Source organism: Vipera berus (genome assembly GCF_964194415.1).
Source record: "Vipera berus genome assembly, chromosome: 2".
NCBI lineage: Eukaryota > Metazoa > Chordata > Lepidosauria > Squamata > Viperidae > Vipera > Vipera berus.
The window spans coordinates 162,509,624-162,523,842 of NC_138203.1; the positions used below are offsets into that span (position 1 = coordinate 162,509,624).

Genomic DNA, 14,219 nt, shown 5'->3' on the forward strand with positions numbered 1-14,219 from the left:
GAAAAGACCTTAGGAACAACAAATCTGAAAAGTCATTAGTTAAGTTTGTTCAACTCTGAACAAAAGAAAAAAATATTGTAAGCCTAAGAACTTAAAGAGTTTGAAATAAATACAAAAAATAAAATAAGATTATGATGTAAGAAAGTTGCAAATGGATTAAGGCTCTAGATACATTTGGAGTGTTGACTTTTACTATAAGGTTTTGGAATTAATTACTGTATAAAAAAACAACTTCTCATAGGAAACAGATTTAATGTATTTTGGCTATCCTGGCTATTGTAAGTCATAACAAGGTAAGTGACTTTATGATTTCAGAAACTTGACACTAGAAGACTCTAAATAGAAGGAAAAAAACCATACAAGCCTGTTCCTGATATCGGTTAGTACTGGGAGTAACAAAATCACACAAAACATTATTGTATTACAAACCTTAAGGGGTCTTTGAAGAATGGAGCCAGAAACAAGTACGTAATTACGATATCAACCCCTGCCCTGTGGGACCTCTTGCCCCTCCAGTGTGAGGTCAGTCCCAAGCCACCTGACCTTTTGTAAGAGCCTAAAGACTTGGCTCTGCCAGTTAGCTTGGGGCTCCAATGAGGAAGCATCACAAGGGAAGTGGCTGATCTATTAACAACGGATCCTGCCTCCCCTAACATCCTGCTCCTGCCCTCTCCATCTTTTAATAGCCTGTAGTGTTTGAATTTAAATAAATAAACTTCATTAAATAAATGAAAACATGGGGAGACTTCCGGTGGCTCCGCGGCGACGGAGGCAGCCTTCCCGGGCTGCCCGCGGCTCAGCTGAGTTTTTCGCCCGAAACAGCGCCGATCAGCTGTTCGGGCGAATTTGAAGCCCCCTCCTCGGGAGAAGAGGAGGGGGTGAGGCCCCAGGTAGGGGTTGAGTTCTCCGGGGCCGCCTGAGCTTGCAGCTTGGGCGGCCGAAGGATTGAACTCCCCCGTAGCCTGGGTCGCTCCCAGCTGGCCAGCGCCTCTGCTCCTGACTTTATGGAGCAGAGCCAGGCGTCTGCGACCACCCCTGCCTGAAGGAAGGACTATGGAATAAAAAGAGCAGGCAGAGCGGTACAAGAGGAAAAGGTGAAGAGGATTATTTTATTCTACTCTCGAGCTTGATGGACTTTTTAAACTCTAAGTGAAAGTGCGTCACAATTGAAAGTAAAAGATGGCGGCTAAACCTCCCCCTAAAACTCTTCGGAGTGCTGGAACTTCCCCGGTGCAACAATCATCATTGCAGGCATTGCATCCTCCTGATGTAGTGACATCGAAGGACTTACAAGTTGCTCTTGAAAAACATACCCAGGTAATCTTGGAATCAATTTTGGAATCAATGGGTGATAAATTTGCACAGATGGAGGAGAAATTGAAGAAGTTGGAGGAGAGAATGGAGGAGAGGATGGAACAGAAGTACAGGGTGATGAAGGTAGACATTTTGTCTTCAGTGTATAAAGTGGCTGAATGTGTGGAAGATTTGGATGAAAAAGTTAAAGATTCGACTCAAAAGAATGCCATATTAGAAGCAAAAGTATTGGAGAATGAAGATTTAAGACACAAAATGGATAAAGAATTGAGTCTTGCTCAATATTTCCAGATGCAGTTTGCCATTAGAATCAGAGGTTTAAAGGAGAATATTAAGGAAGATCTAAAGCAGCTGGTTTCTGAGGCTCTCGAAGTGGTATTGAATCAGCCAGCATCTGAAATAAAAGGAGGCATGGATAAAGTGTATCGTGTGAACTCATGGATTGCTAGACAGAGAAAGTTGCCTAGAGATGTGGTGGTTTATTTTACAAAAAGGGAAATTAGAGATGAAGTTATACAAGCTGCCTATGATACTAAGGTTGTGATTGCTGATCAAGAAGTTCTGGTTCTAAAAGAAATTCCTCCAAAGATTTTAAGGAGAAGGAAGGATTTTACATTTCTTGTGCAAGAGCTCAAGCAACGAGATATAAGGTTCAGATGGGAGATTCCAGCGGGGTTGATGGTGATGCATGAAGGTAAAAGGTATCGTCTGGTCACTGTGATGCAAGCGCGTGATTTTTACAATAATGTTTTAAAAGCAACCCCATTAACACTTCTGGAAGCTGCAAAGGGATCTGGAGAAGGAGAATATCAAGAGGTTGAAGATGGACAGACAGAGGAGAATGGTGCTGGAGGAGATCAAGTTATAACACTTTTGGATGATCCCAGAGAACAGAGGGTGACGCGTGCTGCTTTAAAACGATCAAAAAAGATAAAAGAACAAGATCAGCAGAAGTCTATGGAACTTTCACAACGTACTTACAGTCAAGTAGTGGGAGGTGGGAAAAGATTTGGGTGAGGAATGTAAAATTTATACAAGTTTGAAATCTAAGAGAGAATTTTTATAAAATGTTTTATAGATGGTATTTAGATTTTAAAAAGCTAAGCATGTATCTGAATTATTAGCCTAAATGTTGGAGGTGTGGTGATAAAGATGTAATATATTTTCATATTTTCATATATGGTAGACTTGTAAAAAGGTCAAGGCTTTTTGGATAAAAGCCTGATGGAATATACTAAGTTGCTGTTGAATTTAATTACGGGGATAGTACTGGAAAGAGGAACTGCCGACTATAGAGGAGTGGATTTTAAAGGTTTCTGACCTGGTCGAAATGGTGAAGATTTCAGCCTATTTGAAAGATTACTCGCAGGAACGTTATATTATGGAAGGGAGAAAATGGCTTGGGTTTATTTAGAACAAGTATAGGGTTAAGAAGTTTTATATTTGAATAAGTCTTCTTTCTTTGTTTTTTTTCTATATTAGTTTTTTTTATATATATTTATATATATTTAATATTACTAAGGTTTGTTTTATCCTATATAAGCTAGAGAGTGATAGATTTTAGAGTTTATGGTTGTTAGTATATGGTTGTTTATGATTGTTTTTTTTTATATATACCTTGTATTTAGCTCTGGGAAGTCGGGGGGGGAGGGGGGGAGGGGGGAGAGGAAGGGGGGGAGGGAGAAGGGGGGGGAGGGAGAAGGGGGGGGAGGGGGGATTTTTTAAGGGAAAAATTGTATGTAAAACTTTTCAATAAAAAATAAATAAATGAAAACATGAAACTTTTAATAAAGCTCTTAATGAAGGAATGACAGCGGTGGAGCAAATTTTATCTATTAAGACAGAGAAAGCAGAGAAAGTAGAGTTACAGATGACATCCAAGAGAATGATTTGAAAAAGTATACTTTACTAGATATACAAAAGAAACTGGCTGAAGTTTTAAAAATTAAAAGAGAAATACAAATTATAAACCAATAAAATGGTTTGTAATAGGTTTTCTTATTGGCTCTACAAAAGAGGCTTGTTGAAACCTTGAAGACAAAGAAGACCTGAAGAGAAATAAAATCCTATGACAATATTTGATTGAATTAAAGATGAAGACTGTTAGAAGTAAAAGGAAGCAATATAAAGTTAGTTTATTTGATCATGTTCAGACAAGATTTTTTTTTGTGCTAAGTTCTGGACTTTTATGGAATTTTTGCTGGCAGCAGGATGGAAATATTGAAGCTTTATGGATTTGCTTACTAAGGAATGGGATATGAGATGAAGAGATATCTATTGGTAACCTTATAGGATGTGAAGAGGTTTTTTTTAAATACTTATTGTGATGAAAGTTAGAAGTCACTTCTTTATATATGCCCTTTTTATTAAATTCTTTTCTTTTTCTTGTTTCTTTTTTGTTTTTCCTGCAGTTTTTATTCTTTTTTCTATTCTTATCTCTTTCTGCAAATTTAGTTCATATTAGTTTTTACTATTATAATCAAAAGTCTTAATACAATTATATTCCTAAAAAAGGAAACTATCACACAGACCTTCACATCATGCAAATGAAAGTACTTTACTTCATTCCTAGGGAAAATAAGAATGACAGAATTTGCTGCTCAATAGCAGTTGCAGGGCATATTACATCCGAGAGCTTCCCTATGCAGCCAGACCTCTACTTACTGGGTATAACACCAGACAATATTGACAAAAGAGATTGGTGTTTATTTGTTCATGTCTCAACAGCGGTGAGGATGGCCTTTGCCCAATTGTGGAAGGACACAGATATACCCCCTGATCATTTGATAATAAACAAGATTCTCCGTTGTGCCGAGGTGGACAGGTTAACGTATATTTTAAAAGATAAACGTGAATCACTATATAACATTAAGTTGGAACAAATGTTTTGTATGGCTTAAAAGAAGGCTCAATTTAGGAGACGAGTGATGAGATCGCCCACTCAATTGATTTGTGTAATTTATTAGGCCTACAAGGTTGATAAAATATGACCAATGGTAGTTTTTTTTTTCTTTTTTCTTTTTCTAATGATAAGGATATTCTATGTATTGGAAAGTTTAGCTGGGATGGTATATTTTTTGTTAATAGAAGAGTAGATATAACTCTCGGTCTGTTTTATTTGTTTTTCACGATTAGTACTATGTGATTATATGGTTTGTGTCTTTAAACCCCTTGTCCCTTTCTTTTTTTTTTTAATTCCATTTATATCCCGCCCTTCTCCGAAGACTCAGGGCGGCTTACAAGCTTAGCAATAGCCTTCATTCTATGTATATGCCTGCTTATTAGGGCTTTCACACACACACCCAAGCGGCATTATTACAAAGTCAGCTTAATTGCCCCCAACAATCTGGGTCCTCATTTTACCTACCTCGGAAGGATGGAAGGCTGAGTCAACCTTGAGCCTGGTGGGATGCGAACCTGCACTAATTGCAGGCAGCTGGTGTTACTTAAGGAGGCATTAGCCCACTGCTCCACCAAGGCTCTATAACCTTTCCCTATGTATTATTCTGTTGTCAATTTTACTGTAAATAATTAATAAACATTATTTTTTTTTTAAAAAAGAGAGAATTATATGCTTTTTTAGCCCAGGCTACAGAGAACAACTTCTCTAAAAAAACAAATGGCAATGTAGAGGCAATAAATTATATTCTGCTGTCCCGTGAATGGAACACTTAATAGAGAGAGTGCTCTCACATCATATTTATTGAGAATAAGGAATGGATTTATGCACAAAAATTTGCTAGATGGGAAAATAACTTCTCATAGCAATAAGCTCAGAACATGCAATGAAATCTCTCCCACCTTCTTTTTTTAATTTATTTCCTTTCTTGCTAGCAAAAGATTTGTGAGTGCCAATGTGATCTAGAAGTTAAGATAATGAACTAGGAATGAAGTTCAAGGCCACATTCTACCATGGAAGCTCAACTGGCAGACAACTCTCTCTGTCACTCCAACCTACCTCTCACAGTCTGGTTACTTTTAGCGGGTGGGGAAACCACTGGAGGGAGAACCAAGTCTGTTGCCTTGGTTCTTCAAGGAAAGGGAAGTTACAGATCTAATGAGCAAATTACCGTATTTTCCGGCGTATAAGACGACCCGGTGTATAAGACGACCCCCTACTTTTAAGAAGTTTTTCAAGGTTTTTTGTCTTATACGCTGGAAAATACTTACATGCCCTGCCCTCCCTGTCCGTCGCAGAGGAGGCGAAGGCCCGACTGGCCCCGCCGGCCCTCCCACTGCTCCCGCGCTTCTGCTGGCCCCCGAGACGCAGCGTTTCCCGGGCGGCAGGCAGCGCCGGAGGGCAGCCGCCACCCGCCACAGCCGGCGCCCCTCCTGCTTTCCCCCCAGGCCTTGAACTTCTCCCATTCGGCGCAGGGCGGAGCAGCTCCGCCCGCAGCCTTTTTCATGTGCCGCTTCCCTCTCACCGTCGGCCGAGGCGCGCTCGGCCCGGGCTCCCGGTCCCTCTTCCCGACCGGCTTCCCGCCCTGCCCCTCATGGAGCTGGACTGGGCGTGCAGCCTCTCGGTGTGGCTGCTTTTCCTGGGCAGCCTGGCGGTGCGGCTCCTGCGCTCGGACCTGTTGCTGAGCCGGCGGCTGCTGCTGCGTGTGGGGCTGCTGCCCCTCAGCGCCGCGCTCACGGCGGCTGCCTGCTGGCTCATCTTGGCCAGCACTGCCCGGCGGAAGCGCAGCGTCGGACGGGAGCAGGACTTCCCTGCCGGCTCCCGTCCGACGCTCTTAGGGAAGAGCGAGCCGGCAGGGAAGTCCTGCAAACACACGCGTACGCAGGACTTCCCTGCCGGCTCCACGCTCTTCGCTCTTGAGGCAGCTGCTGCCTCAAGAGGGAAGAGTGAGCCGGCAGGGAAGTCCTGCGTGCGCGCGCGTGTGCAGGACTTCCCTGCCGGCTCCCGTCCGACGCGAGGGAAGAGCGAGCCGGCAGGGAAGTCCTGCAAACGCGCGCGCACGCAGGACTTCCCTGCCGGCTCCACGCTCTTCGCTCTTGAGGCAGCTGCTGCCTCAAGAGGGAAGAGCGAGCCGGCAGGGAAGTCCTGCGTGCGCGTGTGTGTGCAGGACTTCCCTGCCGGCTCCCGTCCGACGCGAGGGAAGAGCGAGCCGGCAGGGAAGTCCTGCAAACACACGCGCACGCAGGACTTCCCTGCCGGCTCCACGCTCTTCGCTCTTGAGGCAGCTGCTGCCTCAAGAGGGAAGAGCGAGCCGGCTCTTCCCTCTTGAGGCAGCAGCTGCCTCAAGAGCGAAGAGCGTCGGACAGTAGTCGGCAGGGCAGTCCTGCACACGCGTGCACTCCCCAGCTGCTAAGGAGCAGCCGGGGAGTGCGCGCGTGTGCAGGACTGCCCTGCCGGCTCCCGCCAGACGCCACCCACTGATTTTGCGGTGTATAAGGCGACTGGGCGTATAAGACGACCCCCCAACTTTTGAGAAGATTTTCAGGGGTTCAAGAGTCGTCTTATACGCCGGAAAATACGGTACTTCTTTTGGCTAGTTACCCAATTCTTCTCTTTTACTTCAGAGTCAGGAAAAAAAATCTGGTTAAAGTGGAGGATTGTTCCTTTTAAAGTTTTCAAAATGAGAGCTGTCCGCTCAGATTTCTTCCTAAGGATAAAGAAAGCAGGCCTAAAAGCTGGGCCCTATTTCCAGACTTGTCGATTGCAACACTTGTGTTTCTGTCCTTGAGAGTCCAAGAGGTTACCTGGAAAGGGTTTGCCTTTTCTCTTGGATTGGGGTGCTCCCTCTTACAAATACTGCTGTCCTCCCTGTATACAGGTAGTCCTTGACTTACAACAGTTCATTTAGTGACCGTTCAAGGTTATAACAGCACTAAAAAAAGCGACTTATGACTGTTTTCCACACTTAGGGGCACTGCAGCATCCCCATGGTCACATGATCAAAATTTGGAAACTTGACATCTGACTCATCTATGTGAGTGCTGCAGTGTCCTGGGGTCACCTTTTGCGACTTTCTGACAGACAAAGTCAATGGGGAAGCCGGATTCACTTAACAACCATCTTACTAACTTAACAACACCAGTGATTCACTAAATGACTGTGGCGAGAAAGGTCATCAAATGGGCTAAAACTCGCTTCACAACTTTCTCCTATAGCAACAGAAATTTTGGCTTCAGTTGTGGTCTTACGTCGAGGACTACCTGTAACATGGCTCTCCAATCTTAGATAAGACCAATGGTTAACTGCAGAGTTGTATAATTTTGTCAATTACTTTGAGTAGAGTTTGTTCTAATCTTCTTTAAAAGCCATTGTTCTAAGAAACAAGGCTCTTCTTTTGCCATTCCAGTTTTGAATCACGAGTTAATTGGTGGATAGAAATGCCAAAGTAAAGAGCTCAAACCTCACTGCTGTTTAAATACTGGAGACAGCTTTTCAAACAAGAGTGCCCAAAGTAATGTTTTGGCGGGAAAATGTCACATAAATATTCAGAGGTTCTTGTTCCTTTTCATTTACTCCATTTTTTTTTTACCTGACACTCATGATGTTGCCTTCAGGATGTTTCTGCAAATATGCCTTCACCACCCAAGCTGTGTGCTCTCGATAGGTCATCACGCGGCTACAAGTGAAAGGAGAGAGTCTGAAAATAAGATCTGGAGAAAACCCCGAAGCTGCTACAAGGAGAACCATCTGCTTCCTGGGATGGCTTGGCCACAGAAGTGAAGGTGTAAGCCACTGAATGAGAGCTGGCACATTAAGGCACTCCTCTTCCTGCAGCTCCTTATTTCAACAGGTACTCTTGCTATGTCTTGGGCTTCATAGGTGCAGCAAAGGAGAAAATGGATAGGCAGCAATCACGCCTTGCATGCATGTGATTTGAAGCCTGCCTTGTACAATAAAGAGATAGGAGCTTATCTGTAATTTAATGCCAGCAGTAATTCCATCACACATTTATTTCAGGCAAGGGAAAAATCTGCAGAACACTGCCCTATCTTTTATGTTAACAATAATATAGTTTGGTTAAAAAACTGCACCCATAGCATTTGTTTCTAGGTCCTTCCTTCCTTCCTTCCTTCCTTCCTTCCTTCCTTCCTTCCTTCCTTCCTTCCTTCCTTCCTTCCTTCCTTCCTTCCTTCCTTCCTTCCCTTTCCCTCCCATCCATCATATAGGAAGGCCTACGTCAGGGGTGTCAAACTCAATTTCATTGAGGGCCGCATCAGCATTGGGTGTGGCCAGGGTGGGCGTGGCCTATTGGGTGGGTGTGGCTAGAGTGCGTATGGCCTACTGGATGGGCATGGCCAGCTCTACATTGTTGGCATCAAGGGTGCCTATGGGGGCCTGGGCAGGAGTGGGACAGATCTGGGGGTCTCTGGAGGAAGGAGGGTCTCTGGGCCAGGGCCAAGGCAGTGGGGGCCGTTCCCTCACTGTTTCCAGGATGGCTTCGCGGGCCGCATAAAACCACTTCGTGGGCCGGATCCGGCCCCCGGGCCTTGTGTTTGACATGTCTGGCCTACGTTGTTAAAATTCACCCAAGCTTAAGATGTATATGGGAAGGGAGAAGAGAAAAATCATCTTTGCAATTGATGGTAATCTGGGGAACATTGCTGGGGCAAGTGCTCCTACTTCATGCATAGCCACCTGAGCCAACCAGTCAGAACACATATAAGCTTTCCTTGCTGTTGTGAGGAATGAGGTGGCTGTCTTACCATTCACTCAGAGCCATCCGTCGATCATAAACCCGAATGGAGCCATCGCCAAGCCCTGCTACAATGAGCGAACGATGAGAATCACAGGACAGACTGGTGACACAGCTGTCAGCCCCCGTGGGAATATCCTAAAACATTAAAATAGCAATTCAAAACTGAAAACTTGCTGGCCATATATTTTATTTAGTTCAGAAAGCATAGGCTGTCTCTTAAAGCAAATGCAAACATGCAAATTCACAAAATAAAAATATCGTAGCTAAACCACATCTTAAGTATAGCATCATGATGAAAATATTTTAAAAAGAGGCAGAGCATAACATAGGATTTAACTCCCATTTTAAACTTGACAAATCTTGAGTGGAATAGAATTCACACATGAGGGATAACTGCTAATGTAATTGTTCTTATTAATGGTACAATATTGTATTAATTACTGTAATGCAACATTAGGGCCTCAGATATTACTCTTTCTGTGTGGATACACTAATAGGTGTTAGCAATTCTTCAAACAATTCAGTCCTAGACTCTTTATAAATTTAAAGGTCAATACACGCGTTCTGTTTGGGTCTTGAAATGCAACCAGTAGAATTGGTAAAATATGTATGTCAAATGTTTCAGGCACTTAAACAATAAAGTGGTCAATAATTTGCACCAGTTGATGTTTCCAAATTATTTTAAAAGATAACCCACAGAGCACATTAGATTAATTCAGCCTAGATGCCACGTCTTTATACTTAGAATAGAATAGAGTTGGAAGGGACCTTGAAGGTCTTCTAGTCCAGCCCCCTGCTCAAGCAGGAGAACCTATACGATCTCAGACAAGTGACTGTCTAGCCTCTTCTTAAAAATCTCCAGTGATGGAGCACCCACAATTTCTGAGGGCAAGCTGTTCCACTGGTTAATTGTCCTCACTGTCAGGAAGTTTCTCCTTAATTCCAGGTTGCTCCTCTCTTTGATCAGTTTCCAACCATTGTTTCTTGTCCTGCCCTCTGGTGCTTTGGAGAATAACATGACCCCCTCTTCTTTGTGGCAACTGGAACACTGCTGTCATGTCTCCCCTGTTTCTTCTTTTCCTTAGACTAGCCAAACCCAAGTCCTGCAGCCATTCTTCGTATGTTTTAGTCTCCAGGCCTAGTTGCTCTTCTCTGTATTCCCTCCAAACTCTCAACATCCTTTTTGTGATATGGTGACCAAAACTGGCTGCAGTATTCCAGGTGTGGTCTTACTAGGGTTTTATAAAGCAGTACTAATATTTTGTGTGATCTTAATTCTAGGCCTCTGTTTATACAACCCAGGATTGTATTAGCTTTTTTGGCTACTGCTTCACACTGCTGGCTCATAGTCAAGTCATTGTCCACTAGGACTCCAAGGTCCCTCTCACAATTACTGTTTTTCAGCCAGTAATTTGTACTTGTACCTTTGATTTTTCCTGCCTAAATGTAAAATTGTGCTTTTCTCCACATTTAAACTCATTTTGTTGGATAGGGCCCATTGTTCAAGTTTGTCAAGATCTTTTTGGATCCTGAGTTTGTCTTCTGGGGTGTTAGATACTTCTGCCAGTTTAGTGTCATTTGCAAATTTGATGAGTTCCCCTTCAGTTCCCTCATGTAAGTCATTTATGAAGATATTGAAGAGTACTGGGGCTAAGACGGAACCACTGCTTACTTCTCTCCATGTGGATGTTGTGCCATTGAGGACAGTTTGCCAGCCAGCTACAGATCCATCTGGGGTGATATTGTCTATTCCACCTTTTTCTAGCTTACCAAGGAGTAGGTTGTGGTCTACTTTATCAAATGCCTTACTGAAATTTAAGTATACTACATCCACAGCATTTTGCTGCTCTATTAATTTAGTCACTTTATCAAAGAATGAAATAAGATTGGTTTGGCAGGATCTGTTTTTAACAAACCCATGCTGGCTACTAGTTATAACTTTGTTTGCTTCTAGTTTTTCCCAGATCTCTTTTTTGATTATCTTTTCTAGGATCTTCCAAGGTATTCATATTAAACTGATTGGTCTGTAATTTCCTGGGTCCGTTTTTCCCCCTTTCTTGAAGATGGGAACCACATCAGCCCTTTTCCAATCCTCAGTTATTTCCCCGGTGCTCCAGGATTTTTGAAAGATATGGTGCAATAGTTCTGAGATAACATCTGCCAGCTCCTTCAGAACTGTGGGATGTAGTCTGTCATGTCCCGATGATTTATATTTGTCAAGGTCAGATAGGTGTTCTCTTACCGTTTTCTTGCTTATTTTAATGTTTGTTTCTAGTTTGTCTTTTGCAGTGTTTTTTTGGGGGGTATGTTGGACATCTTTTTGTGTAAAGACTGATGCAAAGGATGAGTTAAGCAGCTCTGCTTTCTCCCTGTTGCCTGTTACTTCCTTGCCATCCTCTCTCTTTAGTGGACCTACAGTTTCCTTGACTTTTTTCATATTGTTAATATGTTGGAAGAAACTTTTTTTTATTATCCTTGATTTCTGCTGCAAGTCTTTGTTCATTCTGAGCCTTTGCTTTCCTGATTTCATCTTTGCATGTTCTGGCTGTCTGCTGATAATCGGCCTTAGTTATGTGCCCCTCTTTCCATTTTTTGTACTTGTCCCTTTTGTCTTTCAGTTTGTCAGATCTGGTTTCTTCTCGAATTTCTTGTTTTTGTTTTTCAGTGGTATTATGCTGGTATGGGCTTTTATAATCACATTTTTCAGAGTTTCCCATGCTTCTTGGGTTGTTTTCCCCTTTAGGATTTTCATCCATGGAATCTTTCCTAGGTTATCTCTGAGTTTGTTAAAATTGGCTCTTTTGAAGTTTAAGACAATGGTTGGATTGTTTACTATTGCTAGTGTTTTCATTACATTAAATTCCAGTATGATATGGTCATTTTCACCCAAGGTTCCGGCAACCTCAACTCCCTCTATCATTTCTTGTTTATTAGTAAGGATTAGGTCCAGTATAGCTTTACATCTAGTTCCCTCCTCCACCTTTCGGATGACAAAGCTGTCGGCTAGGTTGGTTAAGGAATCTGTTTGATCTCTTGCTTGCTGCAGAGTTTGTCTCCCAGCTGATATCTGGATAGTTGAAGTCTCCCATTACTACTGTGATATGCTTCTTACATACATTTGTTAAAGAGTGGCAAAGAGTTCATCTATTGCTTCTGATTGGTTGGGTAGCCACTTATGGCAATGTCACTTTTCCCTCCTCTTTTATACTGACCCACTTGTGGGTATGTATGTATGTTTGTACACATACATACACATATGTATGGTTTATAATTCTTGTCAGTTTAAATCAAGCAGTTTGGCCCCATATTTTAAACTACTGAGAGTTATTTAATACATATAATGTGAAGAAAATGTAATTTTCCACATGTATCTAGGGAGGAAGTGGGGGGGGAAGCCTTGGTGGAGCAGTGGGCTAATGCCTCCCTAAGTAACACCAGCTGCCTGCAATTAGTGCAGGTTCGCATCCCACCAGGCTCAAGGTTGACTCAGCCTTCCATCCTTCCGAGGTAGGTAAAATGAGGACCCAGATTGTTGTGGGCAGTTAAGCTGACTTTGTAATAATGCCGCTTGGGGTGTGTGTGAAAGCCCTAACAAGCAGGCTTATACATAGAATGAAGGCTACTGCTAAGCTTGTAAGCCGCCCTGAGTCTTCGGAGAAGGGCGGGATATAAATGGAATTAAAATAAAAATAAATAAAATAAAGCAATGACACAGGCATCCATTTAAATTCAGGAGGTAACCTTAAAGCCCCTTCATGGATTACTGCCTTGTCGTGGCGAAGGGGCTTGCGTAATTCAATGAAGCTATGAGCTATGCCGTGCAGGGCCACCCAAGACGGACAGGTCATAGCAGAGAGTTCTGACAAAACGTGATCCACTGGAGAAGGAAATGGCAACCCACTCCAGTATCTTTGCCATGAAAACCCTATGGACAGTACCAAAAGGCAAAACGATATGACGCTGGAAGATGAGCCCCTCAGGTCGGAAGGCGTCCAATATGCTACTGGGGAAGAGCAGAGGGCTAGTACTAGTAGCGCCAGAAAGAATGAAGCGACTGGGCCAAAGCCGAAAGGACGCTCAGCTGTGGATATGTCTGGTAGTGAAAGGAAAGTCCGATGCTGTAAAGATTTTTTCTCCATAGGAACCTGGAATGTAAGATCCATGAATCAAGGAAAGCTGGACGTGGTCAAACAAGAGATGACAAGACTGAACATCGACATCTTAGGTATCAGCGAACTAAAATGGACAGGAATGGGTGAATTTAATTCAGATGACCATCAGGTATACTACTGCGGGCAAGAATCCCTCAGAAGAAATGGAGTAGCCTTCATAGTCAATAAAAGAGTAGGAAAAGCAATACTGGGATACAATCCTCAAAATGACAGAATGATCTCAGTTCGAATCCAAGGCAAACCATTCAATATCACAATAGTCCAAGTCTATGCCCCAACCACCGGTGCTGAAGAGGATGAAATTGACCGGTTCTATGAAGCCCTACAGCACCTTATAGAACTAACACCAAAAAATGATGTCCTTATCATCATGGGGGATTGGAATGCTAAAGTAGGAAGCCAAAAGATAACCGGAATAACAGGCAAGTTTGGCCTTGGAGTACAAAATGAAGCAGGGCACAGGCTGATAGAATTTTGTCAAGAGAATACGATGGTCATAGTAAACACCCTTTTCCAACAACCCAAGAGACGGCTCTACACATGGACATCACCAGACGGTCAACACAGAAATCAGATTGACTATGTACTCTGCAGCCAAAGATGGAGAAGCTCTATACAGTCAATAAAAACAAGACCAGGAGCTGACTGTGGCTCAGACCATGAGCTTCTTGTTGCAAAGTTTAAGCTTAAACTGAAGAAAGTAGGGAAAAGCACTAGGCCAGTCAGGTATGAATTAAATCATATCCCTGTTGAATATACAGTAGAGGTGACAAATAGATTTAAGGAATTAGATCTGATAGACAGGGTGCCTGAAGAACTATGGACAGAGGTTCGCAACATTGTACAAGAGGTAGCAACCAAAACCATCCCAAAGAAAAAGAAATGCAAGAAAGCAAAATGGCTGTCTGAGGAAGCTTTGCAAATAGCTGAGGAAAGGAGGGAAGCAAAAGGCAAGGGAGAAAAAGAAAGATACGCCCAATTGAATGCAGAATTCCAGAGAATAGCTAGAAGAGATAAGAATGACTTCTTAAATGAACAGTGCAAAGAAATAGAAGAAAACAATAGAATAGGGAGGACC

General features: G+C 42.9%; 1 protein-coding gene across 1 annotated transcript in view; it reads right to left on the reverse strand.

The window, feature by feature from the left end:
- Nucleotides 1-14,219, reverse strand: part of RPTOR (regulatory associated protein of MTOR complex 1) — a 437,560-nt gene that overhangs the window by 16,279 nt on the left and 407,062 nt on the right. Inside the window, exons 31-32 of the mRNA XM_081318296.1 lie at nucleotides 8,977-9,104; nucleotides 7,803-7,889 (exon numbers count right to left, since the gene is read on the reverse strand). Of these exons, the coding sequence (XP_081174422.1) occupies nucleotides 7,803-7,889; nucleotides 8,977-9,104 (215 nt within the window). The remainder of the gene's footprint in view (nucleotides 1-7,802; nucleotides 7,890-8,976; nucleotides 9,105-14,219) is intronic.